Source organism: Liolophura sinensis, chromosome 8 (assembly GCF_032854445.1).
Source record: "Liolophura sinensis isolate JHLJ2023 chromosome 8, CUHK_Ljap_v2, whole genome shotgun sequence".
NCBI classification, from domain to species: Eukaryota; Metazoa; Mollusca; class Polyplacophora; order Chitonida; family Chitonidae; genus Liolophura; species Liolophura sinensis.
The window spans coordinates 11,524,250-11,546,837 of NC_088302.1; the positions used below are offsets into that span (position 1 = coordinate 11,524,250).

The 22,588-nt window shown below is 42.8% G+C and overlaps 1 protein-coding gene across 2 annotated transcripts in view; it reads right to left on the reverse strand.

Moving 5' to 3' along the window:
- Positions 1–2,326: 2,326 nt before the first annotated feature.
- LOC135472971 (katanin p60 ATPase-containing subunit A-like 2) overlaps positions 2,327–22,588 on the reverse strand; it is a 30,095-nt gene continuing 9,833 nt past the window's right edge. The window contains exons 5-16 of one of the 2 annotated variants that reach the window (XM_064752724.1): positions 14,140–14,278; positions 13,144–13,281; positions 12,060–12,140; positions 11,616–11,693; positions 11,139–11,237; positions 10,617–10,680; positions 9,954–10,072; positions 7,049–7,146; positions 6,634–6,741; positions 5,415–5,586; positions 4,580–4,682; positions 2,327–2,820 (exon numbers count right to left, since the gene is read on the reverse strand). In XM_064752724.1, the coding sequence (XP_064608794.1) occupies positions 2,687–2,820; positions 4,580–4,682; positions 5,415–5,586; positions 6,634–6,741; positions 7,049–7,146; positions 9,954–10,072; positions 10,617–10,680; positions 11,139–11,237; positions 11,616–11,693; positions 12,060–12,140; positions 13,144–13,281; positions 14,140–14,278 (1,333 nt within the window). In that variant the 3' untranslated portion in view covers positions 2,327–2,686. Of the gene's footprint in view, positions 2,821–4,579; positions 4,683–5,414; positions 5,587–6,633; positions 6,742–7,048; positions 7,147–9,953; positions 10,073–10,616; positions 10,681–11,138; positions 11,238–11,615; positions 11,694–12,059; positions 12,141–13,143; positions 13,285–14,139; positions 14,279–22,588 lie in introns of both variants that reach the window. The other variant, XM_064752723.1, reaches the window with a different exon arrangement.

Below are 22,588 nucleotides of genomic sequence, written 5' to 3' on the forward strand. Positions count from 1 at the left end.
GAGCCAAATCTCCAGAACCATCAGGCCAAATTAACTAGTTTGAGTGATGTCTTCAAAACCAGTGGGCTGAATTTGCTCCTTTTCGGTTTGAAGATTAATACGCTGAATTTGAGAACAGATGACCTTTGAGAACAGATGACCCTTTTGCCATATATCTGGCTGTTAGTTACATGGCATGCATTGCTGGTCATCTTTTAGCGCCTTAAGAACCATTCACTTGTTGAAGGGGGAAAACCTGTTTTGGTTCCAAAACCTTTGTTCTAGCTGTGAAGAGGATTAATGTTATAGGAGAGTGCACCCTGCTGGAAGGTTGTAATAATTGCCTGGTCAAGCCTCATGGGATATGGCATGAAGTCTGCCAAATTGTCTAGTATGACTGAGAAACAATATTTATCCCACTTTGTGGAATGGACTATATTCAACATCTGGAAAAATAGTTCTGAATTCCAGTTTTGAATGAAATATTACAACTCAACACTGTTTCCATGCTTTGTTAAATTGAAATGCATTTTAATTTAAGCATTTGTCTGAATTTGCAAGTTCGATAAAAATGTCTATACATATACAATGTATATGATTCACAAGGAACACAAAATTGTCAATGTATTTATCCATTCAGCAGTAAGTCAGCACATTACGAACATGAAATTTGTTGAAAGACAATAGTCTGAGTACTTATGGAGTAATATTTATGCATGTTGTAAACATTATGAACTGTTCTCTATGGAAATTGTCCAACTGTAATCCTACACTGAATACTGGAATCTGACTACAAACACACTTGTACAAATAAATCTGTAATCTATGTATTTATTTTAAAACTTTAGTCTTGTTTAACAACTCAAAGATTATGTAATGCGAGTATACATTATTCAAGTGAGACAAAATTTACATCATTATCCTTATGTAGAAATACACATACAAATGACAATGTACAAGATCAGCAGTAAAAATAAATGTTCACAGGAAATCACACAAACAAAATAAATTAATAATCTCTTACTTTATGTACAAAAAACTGCAAACTTTGAAAAAGACAAAAAAATCTTGCGGCTCTGCTATGTACTGTAATTCTTCAGCCTTTTCGCATGTTTGCAAGGTGTTTATTCGAGCAGTTTCTGAAGGCATTATTCTGTGTTGATTGATAAAACCGTTTTTGTGTGAAGCCCTCAAAGTGACAAATCCAACCAAAGAAGTTTTGTTTCAAGTTCTCAAAATCAAATTAAAAATGTGCTTAAATTGCACAGCGCTGAAAGTTTCTCTTTCATATGCGAGAAAGTTCAGGAATTAGAGTAAGTGGTGTTTATAAGAGCCATGTTGCACTAAGTCAAATACAACCCTTGTTCAGCCATACTGTCTTAAAGGTCAGCCAAGGAAACTCACATGGAAGAGATAAACATACTGTCACAAAATAAACATAAATATTTTTGTGTAAGGAAGAAAAAGCAAACAACATCATCAGGAATTCTCAGAGGGCGCCACGAAGGAAAAGGAACATACACTATGTTTCCATAAACTGTAGAGTGAACAGAATAAATATGTATCATTGAGTTTTACAGTAGGTACTGAATACTGGCAGTTTGTACCACATTTAGTTCCACCAGACAATCGAGCAAATTATCACAGATATGCTACATACTATTAACCAAATGTGATCTTTCATAAAGTATGTGGTCTATTCAATATGTGTGCTATATACAATAAAACACCAGTTAATCCATCATCACAGAAAGACTGATAAGGGCGGAAAAATTTGGCAACTGAATAAATCAGAAAGACAAATAACTGAGAAGATGGAGAATAACTCTTGTTCACTGGTTGGAAACGCTCTACAAATACATGCATCATTGGGACGGATTGTTTTTGATAGAAAGTGTTTCCTGTGGTGTTCAACTTGACCTGACTGCAGTCATGTAAACCAGAGATCTAGTAAAACACCAGAATCACATCCAGTAGATGTATTTCTTTTCTCTGACAAGCAGATGGAGATGACCCCCCCCCCCAAAAAAAAAACCATGTAGCTTGTTAAATAAATGTCATGACATTTGTTACTATATATATAAAATCTCACATTTGATATTTTGTATATTTATATATATTTACAAAATTAAAATTCCTTTTAATCCCTCCAAATATTGCATTCAAACCATTTCATTTCAATATACTGAAAGTACATATACATAAGATCTGAAGATGACCCAGGAATTTTTTTTCATCCTAAATTGATTATTTCATAAGTAGTACATGTAGAATATATATATATATATATATATATATATATATATATTCTGTTTGTAAGTGGAAAAAAAACCTGTAAATTCCTTGTGTAACAGATTTAGCACTGTCAGAAAATGGTCCATGCAGCCCACCTTACAATTTAAACATCTAACTGCATTTTGTTCTGGGGAATAGATTGAAATGGGTTTTCACTGGCCCATAAAGGATGGTGATCACTTTACACTGTCTTGAACATACTGCTTGGGAAACACATCCAGCTCACAGCTCACACTACAGCTAGGCCCACGGCCCATGGCCCTATCTTCTGATGCACCATTTCAGCTGACTACCAAACTAAGTTGCACTACACTTGTGAAAACGCCCTAACTGCACCAAACTACAGTGAATGCAGAGTATTCCTGTCCTGCATGTTCCGTCTGTCGGCCTCTTCACACGAGAGTTCAGTTGTTCAGGCGGACTCATATTCCTTCTGCCAAGCTGAGTATTTGTCTTTGAGGGTCCGTGCTGATGGTTTAGTTCTCTCTAAAGCCAGTAGAACATCAGATGTCGTAATCTTGTCTAGTTTTATGTGCAGATCTTCACCTGAATGTAAAGAAATCCAGATAGACATAACAGATGGTGTAAGTTCACACATGTATATACATGGCTCTTCATGGTCAATTATACTGGAATCCAATACACCACAACCAATAAGTCATGAGTTCAAACCCAGCTATAGCTGGATCAAGTGCTACTTTTCACCAGAAAGTGTGTCCAGTACTTAGTGAAACATGGGGACTTTGAATGAGCTATCAAGTTTTTCTTCACCCATAAACTTGGCTGTTGTCAAATAAAACAATATTCTTTAGAAGAGTGCCAACGCTTAATGTCGGGAGGTTTGTCAGTAGTGTCCTCCACCCATAAACCAGGCTGCCATCAGTATACTCAAGAATATTTCACTTATATGACGGCGGCTAGCTTAGTCTCAGGAGGTTTGTCAGTAGTGTTCTCCACCCATAGTCCAGACTGCCATCAGTATACGCAAGAATATTTCACTTATATGACGGTGGCTAGCTTAGTGTCCGGGGGGGGGGGGGGGGGGTAGGGGTAGGTCAGTAGTGTCCTCCTCCCATAGTTCAGGCTGCCATCAGTATACTCAAGAATATTTCACTTATATGATGGCGGCCAGCTTAGTGTCAGGAGGTTTGTCAGTAGTGTCCTCCTCCCATAGTCCAGACTGGCATCAGTATACTCAAGAATATTTCACTTATATGATGGCGGCTAGCTTAGTGTCAGGAGGTTTGTCAGTAGTGTCCTCCTCCCATAGTCCAGACTGGCATCAGTATACTCAAGAATATTTCACTTATATGATGGCGGCTAGCTTAGTCTCAGGAGGTTTGTCAGTAGTGTTCTCCACCCATAGTCCAGACTGCCATCAGTATACTCAAGAATATTTCACTTATATGACGGTGGCTAGCTTAGTGTCGGTGGGGTGGGGGGGGGGGGGTAGGTCAGTAGTGTCCTCCCATAGTTCAGACTGCCATCAGTATACTCAAGAATATTTCACTTATATGATGGCGGCTAGCTTAGTGTCGGGGGGTATGTCAGTAGTGTCCTCCACCCATAAACCAGGCTGGCATCAGTATACTCAAGAATATTTCACTTATATGATGGCGGCTAGCTTAGTGTCAGGAGGTTTGTCAGTAGTGTCCTCCTCCCATAGTCCAGACTGGCATCAGTATACTCAAGAATATTTCACTTATATGATGGCGGCTAGCTTAGTCTCAGGAGGTTTGTCAGTAGTGTTCTCCACCCATAGTCCAGACTGCCATCAGTATACTCAAGAATATTTCACTTATATGACGGTGGCTAGCTTAGTGTCGGTGGGGTGGGGGGGGGGGGGGGGTAGGTCAGTAGTGTCCTCCCATAGTTCAGACTGCCATCAGTATACTCAAGAATATTTCACTTATATGATGGCGGCTAGCTTAGTGTCGGGGGGTATGTCAGTAGTGTCCTCCACCCATAAACCAGGCTGCCATCATGTAAAATATAAACATTCTTGAGTAAATAAATTGGTGTTTAACATCGTACTCAAGAATATTTCACTTATATGATGGCAGCCAGCATAATGGTGGGAGGAAACCCCCAACCATCTGCAGGTTGCTGCCAGGCCTTCCCAGGCATGGATGGAGAGGAAGCCAGCATGAGCTGGACTTGAACTCACAGTGACTGCATGGGTGAGAGGCTCCTGGGTCATTGCTACATGCTGGTGCGCTAACCACCTCAACCACGAGATCCTCGGGTGGGGCATTTACACTAATCAAATAAATAAATTCGACCGTGTCAAGTGTTGCCCCCTTACCTTCTGTGTGGTTTTCTAAGGCAGCAAAGATCTTCCTTACTGGCCTCATGGCTGCTTCTTTGGACACCAGTTTGATGTCAGAACCAGAGTAATCCTGGGTTTTCTGGAAATAACAGCAAAATGAAATGACACTGTATTGCATAATGGTCTAATTACTCACACCTGCTGCTGTACAAATCACTATTATTAAAAATATCGTGCTTTTCAGAAACTACTTTTCCGCTGAAAATAAAACATTTACTCAACAACAACCTTAAGTCACTACAGTGCTGTCTCAGTTTGATCTCAGCGGTGTGCCAATTTAGTAGTCTGAGCAGCCCTAACATCGCACTTGGCGCTGACTTTACATCACTGCCAGCACTAGACAAGTTTGATCACTGAAGCCAGAGCAACAAATGTCCTCAAATGGACCTACCCTAATTCTTCTAATTTTTGGGACAGATATTAGTAGTGCTGAAAGTAGAATATTACATTTCTTTCCTAGCTTTTTGGAAAATTAAAGATATAAGTATGTTGTTCATTAAATGGTTTATCTATGTAAGAAGAAACTAAATACTCCTTCTACAATTACATGTATACTGGCTATAAAGAGTACACCATACTTTAGATAAAGGGAAATGCTTATGTATGAACTAATAATTAAAAAAAAATGGCTAAGTGCTTTCTGAAATTATTTCTTGTCTCATTACTTTCAATATTTCTGTATGAAGTTTGCAAGAGCAGTGTACGCTTGTGGAGGAGTATTGTCAGTTAACTTTTTTAAGCTCTCTGAAGGATCTTGTCTTGTCTTGCGTTGTCAAGTCTTGATATGGATATATTGACATGATAGAGTTACCCTAGCCAGCAGATCGTAGTCTATGTCAGAGTACAGCTCCAGACCCCCGGATGCCTTGCTGTTCACCACAGGTGGGAGGTGATGTTTAAACATGGCCTTCCTGGCTTCCTGGGTGGGCAAGTCTACCAGGATTCTCTTCTCTAGTCGTCTTAACATCGCATGATCCAACTCCCTGTAAAGACATCAGAACAGGTTCATTAAAGGATATTCATTTCTTTATTTATTTGACTGGTGGAGAGGGCCTCCGTGGCCGAGGTGGTTAGCATGACAGTGGGGTGCACTGACTAAGGAACCCCTCACCAATGCGGTCGCTGTGAGTTCAAGTCCAGCTCACGCTGGCTTCCTCTTCAGCCATATGTGGGAAGGTCTGGGAGCAACCTGCAGATGGTTGAGCGTTCCTGCGGGCTCTTTGCTGCCCAGTCTCCTCTCAGCACAATGCTGGCTGCCTTCATATAAGTGAAATATTCTTGAGCACAGCATAAAACACCAATCAAATTTGACCAGTGTAATCTGCTGTATCCAAGAATTGTTGACTTTAATAACAGACTGTGGTCAGGTCTGTGAGTGGAGGAAACTGGGAAACCACCGCCCTTTACCATGTTCCAGATATGAAACTTTTGATGGAAAACTGAAGCAGAGCTAGCACAAGCTAGATTTGAACACTCAACCGCATCACACATTGTATCTTACCAATAACATTAAAATCAGAGGCACGATATTCCTCTATATAGAGGTAAGGAAGTAATGAGAGAGAGTAAAGTATTTGGCCAGCTTTATTTTTTGAATGAAATGTAGATTAGAAGGAACAAATTTTCGAACACAAAGACACAGCGAAATTCAAGCAGCTGTACTTGAAGTGTCACTACATAATGCTACCGGCTTTAATATATGAAACCAACTGCTGATGTCACATAGAAGCACGCAAGCCTAGAATCAAAGCAGAACCTCACAGAACAAATGTTAGGCCACACCAATCTTAATTGTTGTTTTACGAGCAGAGTAAATCAACCAAAATCATCTAATTTGTGGAAATATGGACAACAGTTACCAATTTTTCCTCTTGATGACATGTTTACATGCTTAGCCTAGCGAAATATGAAAATCAAAGAACATCAAGATCAGACAAGTAAAATGGCAGATTTTTATTTTTCTTCCATATTTTTTTACATTTTGGTGGTGTTTTTTCTCTAAAGCATAAAATGTAATTGTAATTGCCTACCAGGGAAGGTTAGAAGCAGCCAGTAAGAAGACGAGATCATCTGTCTTGGCCAGTCCATCCATCTGTACTAAGAGCTCTGTCTTCATTCGTCGACTTCCCTCATGCTCACTTAAAACAGAAATCAGACAACTGAGCTTTCACCAATGTCTTTCATAATAAAGAATTTCATCCAATCTTTGTTTTTTTTTTAAAGTATTGAATTGTGCATCAGCTTGCGTCATTTGTTGGAGTTGCCACAATTCTCTACTGTGTGAAGTTTATCAATGGAAATGGAAACATGATTGCAAATATCTTAGACATGACGAGTGCAAAAACTCAACAGCACCAACAGACAAACATAGCAGCATTTTGTCAGAGCTAAAAATTAACTGATCTACAAAGTTTTTTGAAAGAAGCCCTGGACTAAGGCACTCACCTTCCCCCACCCTGAGACCCTCTCTGACTCATTAGTGACTCTAACTCATCCAGAAATATGGTGGAGGGGGCGTGGAATCGAGCCATCTCAAATAATACCTGAAAATAAGGAAAACACGGCAAACTTTAAATAAAGTGTTTTCAGTTTGATGTAGTCTTTTTCTAGATGTGCCAGGCATGAGATTTGTCCTCTTTTTGGAGGAATTCCTCTTATTTATACAAAAAATACATACTGAAAATTGATCAGAATTTAAATCAGAAATGCTAGAAATGACAAAATTATGAGTGTGATGTATAGTTTCCTCTTTTTCATCCCAGTGTATGTCTCATCCCTGATGTGCACATTTGCTTTTTCTTTCACATATAAAGGAGTGTACCGCATTGGTGGATAACTCACAAACATCTGTACAAGTACATGTCTTGGTGGATTACACACAAACATCTGTACAAGTACATGTAAAGGTGGACAACCCACAAACATCTGTACAAGTACATGTATTGGTGGTGGATAACCCACAAACATCTGTACAAGTACATGTCTTGGTGGATAACCCACAAACATCTGTACAAGTACAGGTCTTGGTGGATAACCAACAAACATCTGTACAAGTACATGTCTTGGTGGATAACCCACAAACATCTGTGCAAGTTCATGTCTTGGTGGATAACCCACAAACATCTGTGCAAGTACATGTATTGGTGGACAACCCACAAACATCTGTGCAAGTACATGTATTGGTGGATAACCCACAAACATCTGTGCAAGTACATGTATTGGTGGATAACCCACAAACATCTGTGCAAGTACATGTATTGGTGGATAACCCACACACATCTGTACAAGTACATGTATTGGTGGACAACCCACACACATCTGTGCATGTACATGTCTTGGTCGATAACCCACAAACATCTGTGCAAGTACATGTATTGGTGGATAACCCACAAACATCTGTACAAGTACATGTCTTGGTGGATAACCCACAAACATCTGTACAAGTACATGTATTGGCAGATAACCCACACACATCTGTACAAGTACATGTATTGGCAGATAGCCCACAAACATCTGTACAAGTACATGTATAGGTGGATAACCCACAAACATCTGTACAAGTACATGTATTGGTGGATAACCCACAAACATATGTGCAAGTACATGTATTGGTGGATAACCCACAAACATCTGTACAAGTACATGTATTGGTGGACAACCCACAAACATCTGTGCAAGTACATGTCTTGGTGGACAACCCACAAACATCTGTACAAGTACAGGTCTTGGTGGACAACCCACAAACATCTGTACAAGTACAGGTCTTGGTGGATAACCCACAAACATCTGTACAAGTACATGTCTTGGTGGATAACCCACAAACATCTGTACAAGTACAGGTCTTGGTGGATAACCCACAAACATCTGCACAAGTACATGTCTTGGTGGATAACCCACAAATATCTGTACAAGTACATGTATTGGTGGATAACCCACAAACATCTGCACAAGTACATGTATTGGTGGATAACCCACAAACATCTGCACAAGTACAGGTCTTGGTGGATAACCCACAAACATCTGTGCAAGTACATGTCTTGGTGGATAACCCACAAACATCTGTGCAAGTTCATGTCTTGGTGGACAACCCACAAACATCTGTGCAAGTACATGTATTGGTGGACAACCCACAAACATCTGTGCAAGTACATGTATTGGTGGATAACCCACACACATCTGTACAAGTACATGTATTGGTGGACAACCCACACACATCTGTGCATGTACATGTCTTGGTCGACAACCCACAAACATCTGTGCAAGTACATATATTGGTGGATAACCCACAAACATCTGTACAAGTACATGTCTGGGTGGATAACCCACAAACATCTGTACAAGTACATGTATTGGCAGATAACCCACAAACATCTGTACAAGTACATGTATTGGCAGATAGCCCACAAACATCTGTACAAGTACATGTATAGGTGGATAACCCACAAACATCTGTACAAGTACATGTATTGGTGGATAACCCACAAACATCTGTGCAAGTACATGTATTGGTGGATAACCCACAAACATCTGTACAAGTACATGTATTGGTGGACACCCCACAAACATCTGTGCAAGTACATGTCTTGGTGGACAACCCACCAAACATTTGTACAAGTACATGTCTTGGTGGATAACCCACAAACATCTGTACAAGTACAGGTCTTGGTGGATAAACCACAAACATCTGTACAAATACATGTCTTGGTGGATAACCCACAAACATCTGTACAAGTACATGTCTTGGTGGATAACCCACAAACATCTGTACAAGTACATGTATTGATGGATAACCCACAAATATCTGTACAAGTACATGTATTGGTGGATAACCCACAAACATCTGCACAAGTACATGTATTGGTGGATAACCCACAAACATCTGTACAAGTACAGGTCTTGGTGGATAACCCACAAACATCTGTGCAAGTACATGTCTTGGTGGATAACCCACAAACATCTGTGCAAGTTCATGTCTTGGTGGACAACCCACAAACATATGTGCAAGTACATGTATTGGTGGATAACTCACAAACATCTGTACAAGTACATGTATTGGTGGATAACCCACAAACATCTGTACAAGTACATGTAAAGGTGGATAACCCACAAACATCTGTACAAGTACATGTATTGGTGGATAACCCACAAAAATCTGTACAAGTACATGTCTTGGTGGATAACCCACAAACATCTGTACAAGTACATGTATTCAACAAAAATTTTGGTTTAAGGACCGAATTACATAACATCCTTTATTAAAGTACTAAAAATTTAAAAGACATAAATAAGGTATATAATACAGAAATACTTTTAGGTGACAAAAACAGAAAGATAACCCAAACTGACTCACGCGGACCAGTTTCTCGGAATCTCCTCTCCACTTACTGACAATACTTGAGGCAGATATGTTAAAAAAAGTGGTGTTGCATTCAGTGGCTACAGCTTTTGCTAGCAACGTCTTTCCAGTTCCTGGAGAAGACAAGGATAAACAATATTTTAATTTCAAAATACACATGGAGGAAAATATCAAATTTTGTTTCAAATGTGAACATTGTCGCAATATGGTTGCCGATGCAGTATTAAGCTGAACACTTATTTCCACAGATTTAATTTCCAGGCCTGAATCAACTCACTTTTGACCAGTCAAAAAAACATGACTGAGACTCAAACAATATGTATTTTCACTGGTCTTGAGTTAGTTGTTTCAGTTTTTAAATTAAATCTATATTGATGTGTTCCCTGACGATATTTAGGTATTTCTTTTCTTCGCTGAAAGAGGGGGGCAGCCTTCCATCTTTATTTCTTTGGACAGTATTTAATTATAAACATTTTCAATCACATCACGATGGTGAACCCTTGGAGTTGGTCAGTTTCTATACATCACTGGAACAGACATGGGGATAACCCAGTCACATGACTCTGACACTGAGCCAACCATTATTTCATTTACAGGTCTTAAATTATGCAACTGTCACAAGATCTGATTAATATGCCAAACAAATTTCTCACGAACCTGGTGGTCCATACAGAAGCAGGCCTTTCCAAGGGGAGAGAATCCCTGTAAACAACTGGGGATACTACAACAAAAAAATACATACCCTTCAAGTAATACTGTACAATTCTATCAGAGTTTTCACAAGATAGTTTTCACAAGAAAATGAAATTAATATTGATTACATAAAAATGTATGCAAGAAGCTGAAGAACCAACACATACCCTAATTCTTCAACCCTTTCAACCACCTCTGCAACCAATAATTGAAAACATTCACCCCACAGAGAACTATGGGGTGTAGAGAAATAACTTGCACAGTTTCATGAAGCTTGCATCTTTAATGACACAAGCAAATCATTTTAACATTCATCTGATAACTGCATGCATAAATTCCACAGAAAAAAAAATGCTTCAGTGGTTGAATAGGTTGAAGGTTCATAGTATCAAAGATATGCTAAGAAGAGTAATTTTATCAAAAACCGTCACTAAAATGAAATCTTGGCTTATTTGGTAGAGAAAACAGTTGTTTTGGACTGCTTACCTTTATTGGGTAAACTACTGATTCTTTGACTAATTGCTTGGCTCCATCCAGCCCTATAATGTCTTCCCATTTAACATTAGGGTTGGTAGAGTATATATCCTGAAATAAAATGAGTGGAAAATAATGACTGAGATCCTGGTGCCATAGATCCACTTAATGGCTTAGTGGAACACGGAAGCAAAAGCCCAGCACACATGAATGACATTTTTTGCTGAAAAGAGCATTTTCAGATCCCCGTACTCAAATCATCTGCAATATGGGTTACCTGCACGCACAACATTTACAGCCTGCAGATAGTTGTTTTACCATGGCTCTGCCCGGTTTACTTCCATAGGAGTGAAATATTCTTGAGTTCCGTATAAAATGCCAATCAAATAAATAAATAAATAAATACTTGATACTCAGAAATCGAAAGCAGGTTTTTGCCAAACAGCCACTGACAGATGCCCAGGCTAGCACACAAACAGACAGGCTCACCCGACTAATATTCTGTGCTAAGTCCCTCCATTCACTGTTGTAACCCATGTACCCTCCTAATGGCTTTAACAGTTTGTCCTGAAACAGGCAACATATCAATCACATTGTATAAAAACACTGAAAAATAGTGTGCTAATAAAGCACTGGGGTTTTGTGTTAATTGTGTCCCTTTAATTTTCTCTGATTAATAGATATCAGATTTCATTCATGTATAAAAATAATGTTACAACTGACATCACTCTGCATTGAATCTGAGTGCAAAAACATTTATGTTTAATATCTGCGATGTCAGACTGCCATGATAACAACAAAATTGTCCACACTAGTCGTTAAAGAATCATAAAGTTTAAATGCATTCAGTGCAAACAATGAAGAAAGGAGTAAAGAAGTTAAAAAGCAAAGGAACAAAAAATGCAATTTACAGGTACACAACTGTTGACTCACTGTAGGATCTGAAGTTCCTTCCTCAATGTTCAGTTTGGTCACATCGTTTATCATGGAGCGAATATCAATAATTTGACCCATCTGAAAACAAACATCATTGTGGAGAACAAATTTAAAATGCATACAGCCAAAAATAATCTGTGCCTAAAATGAACACACACAATAGACAACTGTCTCCAGAAACACTTAAATTATTTTTAACATTATATACCATGAAATTCCATGGAAGCAATTACTTTCCAAAATGGGTTTTGTAGATCATATTTTGCAGAGGCTTTTCAGATTATATTAAGTGCCTAAAACCCATTAAAGTTTATTATAATGAGCCTGAGGCGATTTCATAGAAAACAGACAAATATTGAAGTCTGTATACAAATAGGGGAAATTGTTTATCAAGGTTGATGTCATGTGACCGAAAAAGCCATTACATTTTACCTTACTGTAAATGCTTTCTATGTCACAGCAAAATTTTTTTATGTCACAGCAAAAATTTTTTATGTCACAGCAAAAATTCTAAAAATATAAATGAAAACACATTTGTGCATTGTGCTTCAAATGGCGCTTCAAATGCGCTGACTTCTTCACATCGTTTTTATATGTTCACTTTAAGCCTATCAGTTCGACAGATTTATCTTACATCTACGGCCTCCTTCTCTCGTTTTCTGATTCATTTCATTTTATACACTTCTTTTACAATGAATAATTTTCTGTGATTTCAAGTAAGTTATCATTATAAGAAACATAATCATTTGTGTTAAATATCTTTTTTGACAGTATCTAGCCAGGTGTCCTAATGTCACAGTGCTGCCTCATTTAAACAAGCTGTGGACACCAAACAGGACACTTCCAGTTCATGTACAAGTTGACACCTAACTGTCCATTCCATACTGAGCACTCAGAGAAGGTGCCAGGAGTGCCAAAACTAGGTGAACCAATAAACTATGCTGTATATTAATAATACCTCAAACAATTTTTGACCAACGAATTCAAACTTTGGTATGGTAACCAGGACAGTAACTTAAAAAGAATCTATGGTATCTTCTGACGAGAATCCTGCAGTTTTTTCATTTTTTATGCTCCCTACCTTCTTGTGTTTGGGTCCAGGAGGGTCATGTCCATTTTCCATGGGCTGGCTGTTTCCGCTGCCCCCACCTTGTATGACCAGGCCTTGGAGAGCAAGGTCACTGTGGCAATTGGTGTGATGGGTACCATTTTGATTCTGCTGCTAAAATGTGAGCAAAACATGTTGTACACTTTGTTCACAATACATTGCATAAAGGTGGCTGTTCATTTGTCAATATACAAGCACATGTACATGTTATCACAAACAGTAAATAATGAAACTATGACAGTCAAAAAGCCTTCACTGGTACATCCTGTTTCATAGTACAGGATGCAGAACAACACAGTCATGAGTTCAATTGCAGTTCCAGTCATTAATTACTGAGAAAAGATATTTATTCGAGAACCAATGGTGTCATTGTCCAATTATGTCAAAATTCTTTTATTTGACAGCTAGACTTCTGTCATGTAGGTGAAATTATCTTGCCATGGTAAAAGACCATCACCAAGTTGCAAATTCTGTCTGACTCTGAGAGTTCCTTTCATCTCAAACCAGTGTTCTGTGATGTGTGTGGAAGGTAGAATTGTATTCTAGTAAAACAATGTACATTTCAGCACCAGAAGTAGTATTTCTAAGACATTTACTTCCCTCTCAAAATGCACTTTTTTTGCCCAAAATTTTAGGTCATTTGCCATATTATGAAAAGTAAAACCTCAGCCACACACGACGATTACTGTATTTCACCTAAAAGTGACCCATTTTGCTGGATTCTGACCGATTTATCCACTGTAGAGGGCCACTTAAAGAGTTTTTTTTTGTAAAGTTTGATTAATCTCTTGTCAGAAAAATGTCAGTGATGGAATCAAAAGTGTCATTTAGGGCTTTTGTGTGCTTCAGAAAGTGCATTTTTACATATTAAACTCTAGGTGAAATACAGTCACCAGAGCAGTGCTGGGTAGAAGACAGTCTTTCGCTAACGAATTTATCATTTTCTCAGACGATTTTTCCACCACTTACCTGGTTCTTTGTTTTTGAGCTTGCCTGTGAGTTCCTCTGTTTTGCTCCAGAGTTTCCTGATCTTGGCCTTGCTGGAGGACTCGTGGGTTTCAAGCTTTGTGGTATCCTGGGTAAAGGTGGGGCAGTTGTTTTAACCATGCTGCACGAAGGGTTGAAACAGACATTTGGTGAAAAACAACAGTGTAATCAGAAAGAAATAAGGATATTTATTGGTGTGTCATGTCTCGCCAGCAACAATGTAATAGTTTACTTTATAGCTTCAGTCTGCTGTTCGGCATAATACCTTATTACACCATGTGCCTTTCCGATAGCAATCGGCTGTCACTGAAATACCTTTGTATGCTGATTTGTTAAATTTATCTACATGCTTGTAAATGGACAACACCGTTCCCCGGATAATGCTATCATTGGGAGTAGTAGAGTATGCGCACTTGGTGTCGGATTCAGGTGGAGGTTTTCGAGTGGAGGGAGTGACGTCACTCCCTGCCGGCTGCCGGTGGCTGACCTCTGGGGGAGGGGTCACAGGTTTTTTCCGTCAGGTGTGTTGGTTGTGAGTGTGAGTGTGAGTGTGGTATGTGTGGTGCGAGTGTGGGTGGACCAATGAGCAAGAGGAATGGGCTGGGAGTAAAAACGGAGGCAAAACGTCGGCTTGTAAAGTTGAGTGGGACAGCTTGGAAAGAGCTCTTTGGTTCCAAAACGGACGAATGAACGCGCGGGATTCACCCCAAAACTTACCAATGGATCCCGGGAAAAAACGGAGCAATCAGCGCGCGAGAACAGGTTATGTAAGTTTTGACGGACCAATCACCGTGTGGTTGAGTTCCGCGTGGATAGGATAAAAGCCGGAGAAGACGACAACCAGCATCCTCAGACTTACCTGATGGCCTACCTACCTCCCTGCCTGCCTGCCTGCCTGCGACCCTACCTACCTACCTGTCGAGAGAAGAGAGACTGCTACACTGTATACCTGTCTGTCGAAATGAAACGCTCTACCACCATGAACTCCCTGCATGCTGCCATCAGGATGAAACGCTCAGCTTCTGTACCCGCCCTGCTAACCACCATTACCGAGCAGCAACAGCCTCCCGAGAAGAAGAAGAAGGTGTGCCTGTCATCACCCAACGAGGTTCTCACCAAATTGCAGCTCGCCTCCTGGCTGTGGGTGGGGGTGTGTAGAGACGAGACGATTGAGATTTGCCAATCACCCATAGATCCAAACGCTCCACCCAAACGCGTCAGGCTTGACGGGGAGGGGCGGACTCGGCTCAAGACCCTGGCTGCTGATCTACCCGAGGTGGGTTTACCAGCACGGGAGGGGTTATCCAACGGATACTTTCTATCCACGCTGACGACCTCGGAGGGTGTCCTGTATGTTCATGTGAAGAAATGGCGAGCCTACCGTCCGAACGGCCCACTCTACCCGACGAGTGAAGGTATCACGCTCAAGTACTGGACTTACTGGCAAAAACTGGTACAGGCCATCCCCGACATCGACGCCTTGTTGCTGGTGGTGGTAGAGGCTGGGGATAACGACAACATCCAAGAGTCGGGGATGGAGATGGAGATGAGACAGGGGAGACGGAGACTGCTGCTACTACTACCACCCCCAACAACCCCGACGGTGACAGCGAACGCACTGTGAAGGTGGAAAAGGCGGACTCGTTAAACCCAGAGCTTGAGACGGCGCTAACAGCCTTGCTGTGGCAAGCTTACGATGCGCTTCTCCAACCCCACCTCCTCAAGTTACAGCGCAAAGTGTACGGTCAACAACCCACCAACACCACGAGTGATCCATCTCCTCCCCTACCTCCCTTGCTGGAGAACCGAGAGCTGGCCCTGAGTATCGTGGACTAGGCTCGCATGCGTTACCTGAAAGAGGGAGCCGTGTTGGTCAAGTTCATGCGCCAGGCCCGTAAGGCAGCCTCCCTCCCGTGGGCTGTGGAGAAGAGTGTGAAAGACCAACTGCGGCAGTTTTTAAATGAGACGTCGATCAACAAATCAAACCTGGCATTCGCCCAGATGTACGTTGAGTATATGATGACTGCCAACAACCTCCCTGTACCTGACGACCAGCCTACGACGACCCTACCTAATAACTAAGCCACCCAGGTCGCCCAGGTCGCCCAGGCCAACCAGACGATGAACGAGTGAGTGTTTTTTTTTTTAACCGCACCACCCTTACCCACTTTTGTTTGTTTCTTTTTTTCCTCTCCCTTCATTCATTCTCGTTCTACCTATGTGTTTTACAGGAAGGTGACTAGGGTGGTGCGAGTTATAAACATTGACCAGTGTCGGGACTTTCATATTGGTGATTCAAGCATCATGACGAGACATATCTCACCGTGAAAAAAAGAATAATAATGGACACATACAGCATGCATTCATTCATTCATTCATGCGTTCACTGTTCGAGTTCGAAAAAATAAAAAAAGTTTTCAGGTTGAAATTTCACCCCGGTCTTTTGTGTTGGTTATGTCTTACCTGTTGTCTGTACTTCGGGTAAGTGTCGGGAGTTGTGTTATGGATTCACCGTAAGTGGTATCTATCTATCTATCTATTGATGTGGATAGGGTTCGGTCGGTGACAGCACTAGAATGACGACGGTGTGTTCTTTATGTCTTTTTCTAGCCTGACGAAGCTGCGTACAACGCCTAAATGGAAAGACTGGGTGGCTGTCGTCACTGACCTACAAAGCTACACGGGTGTACTTTGTAGTATGTTTGCGGATGGTAGGGTCAATGAGGGATGACTGCAGGTGCTGCGAGCGTACACTGAAGACGTCTGTCGGCATGTCAAGGATCCCCGACCCATTTGGGCGTATTATGTAGAGATTGTTCACTCCACGTTAATGTACGAAGTCCGACTCCCTCCCAACCACACAGAGGTATATTGACGCTCCGTGTTAAATACCTGTACATTGCTGTAAATAATAATAATACTGTTTTTTTTTTCACTATGGAATCAACCGCGGTCTTTGTGTTTTTTCTGTGTCGGTCGTGTCTCACCTGTACCGCAGCCGGCTCAGTGTGTCATGCTAGGGCTGACTGCCTATCCGGATGGCTCCTATGTATTATGTATAAAAAAAAAATTTTAGGTTTACCCATAGGCTCCTCATTGAGGTGATAGGGTCTACTCCATGTAGGTGATACGTAGATGTGTTTTCTACCCCCTGTAGATGTGTTTTCTACTCCATGTAGGTGACATGTATAGGGTCTACGGCCCGGCTGGCTGGCGCACCGGCTGGCTGACGTACCGGCTGGCTTGGGTCAGTATGTCATGCTAGGGCTGACTGCCTATCTGGACGGCGCCTGTGTATTATGTATAAAAAAAAATTTTAGGTTCACCCATAGGCTCCTCATTGAGGTGATAGGGTCTACTCCATGTAGGTGATATGTAGATGTGTTTTCTACCCCCTGTAGATGACCTGTAGATGTGTTTTCTACTCCATGTAGGTGACGTGTAGGGTCTACGACCCGGCTGGCTGGGTGGGTGGCTGGCACACCGGCTGGCTCACCGGCTGGCTGACGCACCGGCTGGGTGGCTGGCTGGCAACAATGTATACAAGGCGCAGGCACAGCCGATCAAAACAAAACCACGTGTCAAAACAAAAAAAACACGTGTCAAAACAAAAAAAACACGTGTCAAAACAAACCACAGCCGACAATATTGTTTGCCTGACTGCTGGCTGGCTGGCTGGTGGGTAGGATCGCTCAGCGTGTCTTTGCAACAATGTTCGCCCAGGAAGGCTCACTGCTGCAGGCAGAGGGTCAGTGTTATGAACCGTAGAGCTTGTCGGTGGGGTTTTTTGGGTGACCTGCCCGTCTGTCTACCTGCTGGTTGTGGTATGGATGGATTGATCGACTAAGCTGTACACCACACCCAAACATGCATACTATACTATACTATACTGTGCTATACTGTGCTATACTATACTATACTATACTATACTATATGTAGGCGGTCTGGGGAAGGTTCACTCATTACTCACAGACACCAAGCAGTAAGGACGACGTGTCGGACTATGCCTCGTATCAACCGACGGGGAAAAAAAACACTCAAACCCGATCGATACTGCTCTCCATGCCTTGTATTATGACCCGGACAGTCCAGCGGCATTCAACCCTTGCTCAAGGCAGCTCGACAACAGGGACTCAAAGTGAGTCGCACTCGCGTGTCGACTTGGCTGGCTCAGCAGGACACGTATAAACTCCACCGGCCTGCACGACGGCATTACCCTCGTAACCAAGTGGTGGTTGGGGGTGTTGACAGTCAGTTGTAGGCGGACCTGGTCGACATGACAGCGTTCGCCAAAGAGACTGACCTGCATCGATGTCCTCTCCAAGTACGCCTGGGTGATCCCACACCGAGCCAAAACCGGTACTCGTTTGATCGAGGCGTTTCAACAGATTTTCAAGACGGGTCGCCGGCCGTTGTACCTGCAAACGGATGAGGGGAAAGAGTTTCTGAACAGGCCGTTTCAAGCCTTTTTAAAGGACAACAGGGTGTTTTTCTTTCACACGTTTAACGAAACCAAAGCCTCCGTGGTAGAACGGTTTAACCGCACTTTGAAAGGTCGCATGTACAAATATTTTACCGCTCACAACACTCGGCGGTACCTGGATGCCTTACCGACGCTGGTACGTGGTTACAATCGAGCCTACCGCCGGAGTATACTACGAGCCCCTATCGACCTCAATCCCCAGAACCAGAAAGAAGTCCGGCAAGCCTTGTACAGGCCACCCACAACCAAACACTCGGTACACCGTTATCGGGCCGGTGATCTCGTGCGTATCAGTAAAGTGAAAGGGAAATTCGAAAAATCATACCTCCCGAATTGGAGCACGGAAATGTTCCGCATTGTCCGTTCCCACCCTCGACAGCCTGCTGTGTACACGCTGGAGGATTTGAATGGGAGACAGCCGCAGTGGATAAGTTTTATCAGGTGGAGAAGATCTTAACCCTTTCGGTACTGCATTCCTTTGACACCATATGTCATAATGACCTAGATTAATTTTTAGATAACGACAGCATTTTTTTCAAAAGCGATTTTGGGTGAGAAGAATTCATGTAAAGTCAAAACACATAATGCATCATTTGTAGGAAATTGAATAAGCTTTTAGAATATACATAATTTGAAGGTGTAGGTGCCCCCCCCCAAATGTAAGGGGGGGGGGGGCAAATCCCCCCCCCCCTTCTAAAAAAATACACAGATTGACAATTTTGTGATTGTTTTCTTACAGAAGTAAAGGAAGATATTTATTTTCAGTCATCACATGAATGAAACAATTGTTGGAAAGGTAATAATGTTTCAGAATATTATTGTTTTAAGTTGCACGTGCCCCCCCCCCCCCCCCCAAAAAAAAAAAAAACAATTGTGTCTGAGGGGGGGGGGCTGTAAAGTCACCTCCTATTCCTCTGAATATGTGAAAAAAACAATTTCCAAAACAAGATATTCCCTTTCCTACAGAAATAGAAATAAGGGTCTGAGTTAGTATCACTGTCAGAATCTGCTCTATCGGCGTTGATTTGTTCATTATTTGAGTCCTTATCTGACGTGCCTGTGACAGAATGAGCACTTGGTTCATTGTCACTTGCGCCACTATCGGTATCGGACATGTCATGTTCACTGTTTTGTGCATGTTATAGTTGTACCTCGGCAAAATCACGAATTTCGATGTCAGAATTATCCTCACTAAATGTGTCATTTTCGTTGTCAAAGTCATCATCACCTGAATCACTATCGGCTTGAAGTTCCTCCAGCACCTCCTGAACTGTAAACCTCGCCGCCATTATCAGCTGACCACGAAAACAAAAACAAAATTCCACGTCGAACTCTGTAAAACTAGCTATCAAGATGACTGCGTATCGACATGCTGTAAATAGAAAAGGTCTTCCCCAAGATCACGTGACTCCTGCCGTTGATGTTAAAAATAACCTAATTCCCGGGATTCCCCCTATTACGCGTCATATGACAGGTGTGATACTCGCTCGACTGGAGTCGAGCCTCGGCCGTGAAACGAGTTTTTCGTGGCTCGACTGCAGGTCTCAAAGAGTTAAAAAGGGACCGTCGCCGAGGGAAACTGTACTATTGGGTGAAGTGGGTCGGTTACCCACCCAGCTTTAATTCTTGGGTGCCGGCCACGGACATGAAACGTATTTAACCCCGTGGGTCACGGGGTCACTACCACTTCCGACTGACCTACCTCAAGGGATGGATCAGTGTATACAAGGCTTGCGCGAGAATAAAGGGACCGTAGCAGCCATACTGGGCGTTCTCTTGTACATCGGTGCTTTAGTGGGTGGATTGGCCGCGGAACTCAGGCCTCTCGTTGGATCGAGAGGCCTTTACAACCACCCCACCCACCGTCAATCGCACGTCGGTTTGACAACACCGAGAACACCACCACCGCCACCACCAGTCCCCCTACACTGACACCAGCCGTAATCGCCCCCACTATCCCCCACCCCCACCCGTACGACGACCCAAACCGCCAACTGACCTAGCTCTACCCATGGATATGCGATGGGAGCATCCACCTGCATTGTCAGTGGACCGACGGGGTCTGGAAAGTCCGTGTTTGTGAAACTGTTAGTGAAGCACGCTCAAGCTCTCATTCACCCATCCCCACAACGCATCGTCTGGTGTTACGGGGAGTGGCAGCCGTTTTCCACCACGTTACCTCACGTTCAGTTTGAAGAAGGTGTGCCCAGCCCATCCGCTTTCAACCCGGGGGAGCGGACGTTAGTTGTCGTGGATGATTTGATGGCTGAAGCCGACGATCGCGTGACAAAACTCTTCACTAAAGGCAGCCACCACCGCAATATCAGCATGGTGTACATCGTGCAGAATTTGTTTAACAAAACCAAAGACCATCGAACTATCAGTCTGAACGCGCACTACTTGGTATTGTTCAAAAACCCGCGAGACGTTTCTCAAATTACCACGATCGCTAAACAAATGGCTCCAGGGCGGACACAGTACGTGCATGAGGCCTTTGAAGATGCCACTACCGAACCACAAGGGTATTTGCTGGTGGATTTCAAGCAAACCACACCTGATCACCTGCGACTTCATACCCACATTTTTCCCGGGGAGATTCAACACGTCTATCTCCCCAAGTCATAATACTTTGAACATACAATCTGTCACATCAGTTTGTTTTAGCTGGGTGGGTGGGTGGGTGGGTGGCTGGCGGGTTGGCTGACATGCCAGCTGACTGACTGGTAACAATGTATTATTGCTATGAGCGGTGACTAGGTCAGTGTGTCATAATAAAACTTTGAACACACAATCTGTCACATCAGTTGTTCTCACGACGACTACCCGTGATGATGTCACGCCGTCTCCAACGTTACGGTCCCTTATTAACCCTGCTAGCTCGAGCCACCCCCACTATTCGTCAGGCTGTGTTGCGGGGTAACGATCCAGGATTACTTCGGTGCTTGTGTGAATGTGCTAAGAATGCGTTAAATGGAAACGTTACACTCTCGCCGGCTCAGAAGGTGAAGTTACAGCGACACAAGACGGGTCTTCGTACCTTGGTGAAGAAAAGTGTTCCCCTGCATAAGAAAGGACGGATTGTTCAATGTGGTGGATTCCTCCCACTGCTACTTGCCCCCCTCCTCGCCAAAGCCATTGCACCAGCCATTGTCGGGGTTGTTGTTAAGGGTGTCACTAGTAAGGCTATAGCTGGTGGTAGAGAATGCAGCAAGCCAAGAAAATGGCCTTGGTCGAGCCACGGCTCTTAGAGACGCTCACACGACCTTCACCCCAACCCTACCCCATCTCCCCATGCCCTGTGCCCAGTACGGTGAAAGCCCTCAACACGCTCGATCAAGAGATGGCCTCGATCCTCCACGACAGGACTCTCTCGGACGAGGAGAAAATACAGCGATATCACCACACCCTTCAACGGTACCGGACGTTTCAAGATCAATACCAAATCGGGCAGCAGCCGAGTTCGATCCCACCTAGTCCCAAACCGACTCCCAATTGTCGTTTGAGTGAGGGAGAGCGGAGGATGTTAGACAGCCCCACCCACCCCACCACCCCTTTACCTTAACACGACCACTCACCCCATGATCGCTACAGGGATTGGGTGCGGGAAAAAATGAGCACACCCACCAAGACGGGGAATCCCCTGACTGCCAGAACCCCAGCCAGCAAACAGAAAAAAACCACACCCCCCACCACCACCACCACCACACCACAGCGACCCAAGAAGACACAACGAGGTCGGCGACCTGAACTCCGCCCCACTTCATCCATCATACGCCCGCTAAAGTGGAGTCCGTATTAAATACCTGTGCCAGATGGCAAAACGATCAGTCCACTCAGGGGAGATCACCTCACCAACACCATGTTTTACGTGACGCTACCCAGTAACAGCTCGCTCGACTACGTCCCCAGCAACACCTTGACGTGTTTCACCACCCAATTACCCCGCCC